Source organism: Mesocricetus auratus, unplaced genomic scaffold (assembly GCF_017639785.1).
Source record: "Mesocricetus auratus isolate SY011 unplaced genomic scaffold, BCM_Maur_2.0 Super-Scaffold_100037, whole genome shotgun sequence".
Taxonomy (NCBI): domain Eukaryota; kingdom Metazoa; phylum Chordata; class Mammalia; order Rodentia; family Cricetidae; genus Mesocricetus; species Mesocricetus auratus.
In genome coordinates this window covers 9,549,414-9,551,902 of record NW_024429215.1, presented here as the reverse complement: position 1 = coordinate 9,551,902, position 2,489 = coordinate 9,549,414, and the positions used below count along the sequence as shown (strand labels likewise).

Here is a 2,489-nt window from a genome sequence, read left to right as displayed (position 1 = left end):
ATAAGGCTAGACCATATCTCAAAAAATGAGCAGGGGCCTTCAGTTCTGGACAAAGTGCTAGCCTGGTACACATGAGGCCATGGATTCTAACTCCAGGATGGACAAAAAGAGCCAAGAATTCACAAATTATACACATTTATTTTTATTGGTGTTGGATTTTTTTTGGAGAGAGGATCTCCCTCTTTAGCTATGACTGACCTGGAACCCACTGTGTATGCCACCCACTCTACATTATACAACCAGTCAGGGTGAGTATTGAATCAGGGTTCTATAGAAGTCAAACTACCCGGGGCAGATTCAGACAAGGAGACTGAGGAGAAAGACAGTGATTGGATTCACAGAGAGCTGTGCTCTTGTCCTTCCTGCAGGATGTCTTGGGTTGAAAAGGATAGAGTCTGCAGTGAAAAACAGTTCCTCAAGGAGTAGGTAGCCACCATCAGATCTGAATTGTCCTTACCCACAAACTTGATCCGCTGCCAGAAGTTCATCACCTGCATGACAAAAGCTTCATTCTCCATCTCAAACAGACAATAAGACAACTTCATGTCATCGACTTGTTCCCAAACGTCTTTGACAATACTGGTCTCTTCCAGGCTCCTGGGAAAACAGGTAGCCAAAAAATGCCTGTAGCTTTTTTTGTTCTGATTTGTGTAGAAGGCCAAAGATAAAACAGCCCAAGTAAATCCAGCGCACCCTGACTTTCCTGAGAAACGTAAACAGGAGTGCCTCTATACCTTTAACATCTTTACTAGGGTGGTCCCTGTGGCTCCTCACCAGATAAAATACAGCGGCACAGAACTCCTGAATGGATGGGTGTTGGAATTTGTAGAAATTTTTGGAGTCCTTGCTCTTCAGAAGTACACTCGTGTTCAGGAGTGTGGAGATGTCTGAACTGACAATCCCCTTTCTCCCAAGATCCTCCTGATTTAATACAAATTTGTAAGTCCACATGCCCTCAGCAGCCAGGGAACACAGGCCTCACAGCAGGTCTTGCCCTTTTTCACTTGGTCAATGGGCACTTTTGGGAATGAACAAATTCAAGAAGTAAGCAGTGTACACAGAGGTGGTACATCGACAGACAGAGGCTCGGTCTCGTGCCTCTTCTTTCTCAATTTTTAGACAAGTGGCCACCACCCAGCATAGAGTAGGGATGTGACACATATGAAATAACTGTTCGTTTTCTCTCACCAACCTGAAGACTTTTTAGGCTGTGCTCTCATCCTGGAACAATTCCTGGAAACATATCCTCATAGTGTTTTCATAAAACCCATCACAGTTTTCATATCTGTGTAGTCTATCCTGTCCTCCAACTGATCAAAACTCTCTGGGGGACCAGTGATGAGGAGAGAGGATTCTGGGAGCATCTTCCTCCTAAGCAAACTGCTCAGCAGTATGTTCACTGGATGCTTCTCCATCCAATTATCACACAGCTTCAATTCCAGTTCGGTTAAATCACAATTTAGCACTTCCAAGCTGTCAATGATGAACAAGAGCTTGGCAAGTTGGGATACTATCTCAACTATGGAAGCTGAGGGGCTGGACCACTCTCTGAACATCAGGTAGGCCAGGCTTGTTGTCTTCAACTGCTTTATTTCCTCACAGCAGGGGTAGAAGATGTAGGAGAATTCGTCCTGAAACAACAGGCCTTCTGACCAGGCCAGCATTAACTGGAACAACACCAGTGTCTTGCCAACTCCTGACACTCCTTTCAGGAGCACTGTGTGTGGCCTCTTCTCAGTTGTCTCTGATATGAAAAGCTGCTGCAAATAACTGACTTCGTCCTTGGTGACTTCTGGCTTCAGGAAATGCTGAATTGGGATTTGCAACATTCTGGGTCAATCCTTCCTCAACTTGTTCTTCAGATGAGCTTGATTGATATGTCTTTGACTGTCCTGTGTCAGTGAGTAGAAGAGAAAAAAATCCACAACACATGAAGTTAAGCATTCACCCACATATGATCTGACTTTGATATTTAAATTCTCAGGATGTGTAACCTTAAAAGACATTCATTACTAATCATGTGTGTGGATTTGTGGGTTCCTGTGGAGGCTAGAGGGGTTGCATGCCACTCTTTCCCTGGAGCTGGAGTGACAACTGGATATAAGCATCCCACAGGGGTGCTGGGAATTGAACTTAGGTCCTATGAAAGAGAAGGGCACACTCCTAGCCACCGAGTCGCTACTTTAGCCTGCTTGCCATGTTTGTTTTTAGGGATCTGTAAGCTGTGGGCCCAGAATGGTTTTTTTTAATTGATTTTTTAAAATTTTAAATAGCTTGTTTTACATGTCAATCCCAGTTCCCTCTCCCTCCCCTCCTCCCGCACTCCCCTTCCACCCTCCCTCCCACCCTATTGCCAAATCCTTCCACATAGGGGATGTCTAGAGTCTATCATTTTACTCTTGGTAGGGTCAAGGCACTCCCCTAAGAGTCCAGGCTGAGAGAGCATCTCTCTTTGTGCTATAGGCACATGAAGACAGATTGTATACCAG

At 44.8% G+C, this 2,489-nt stretch overlaps 1 protein-coding gene across 1 annotated transcript; it reads right to left on the bottom strand.

Annotated features, from left to right (window-relative positions):
- Positions 1 to 335: 335 nt before the first annotated feature.
- Positions 336 to 1,829, bottom strand: Nlrp4 (NLR family pyrin domain containing 4). The gene is given in 3 exon segments (XM_021236295.2): positions 336 to 594; positions 596 to 1,262; positions 1,265 to 1,829. Coding segments are annotated over 3 exon segments (1,491 nt in total).
- Positions 1,830 to 2,489: the final 660 nt, after the last annotated feature.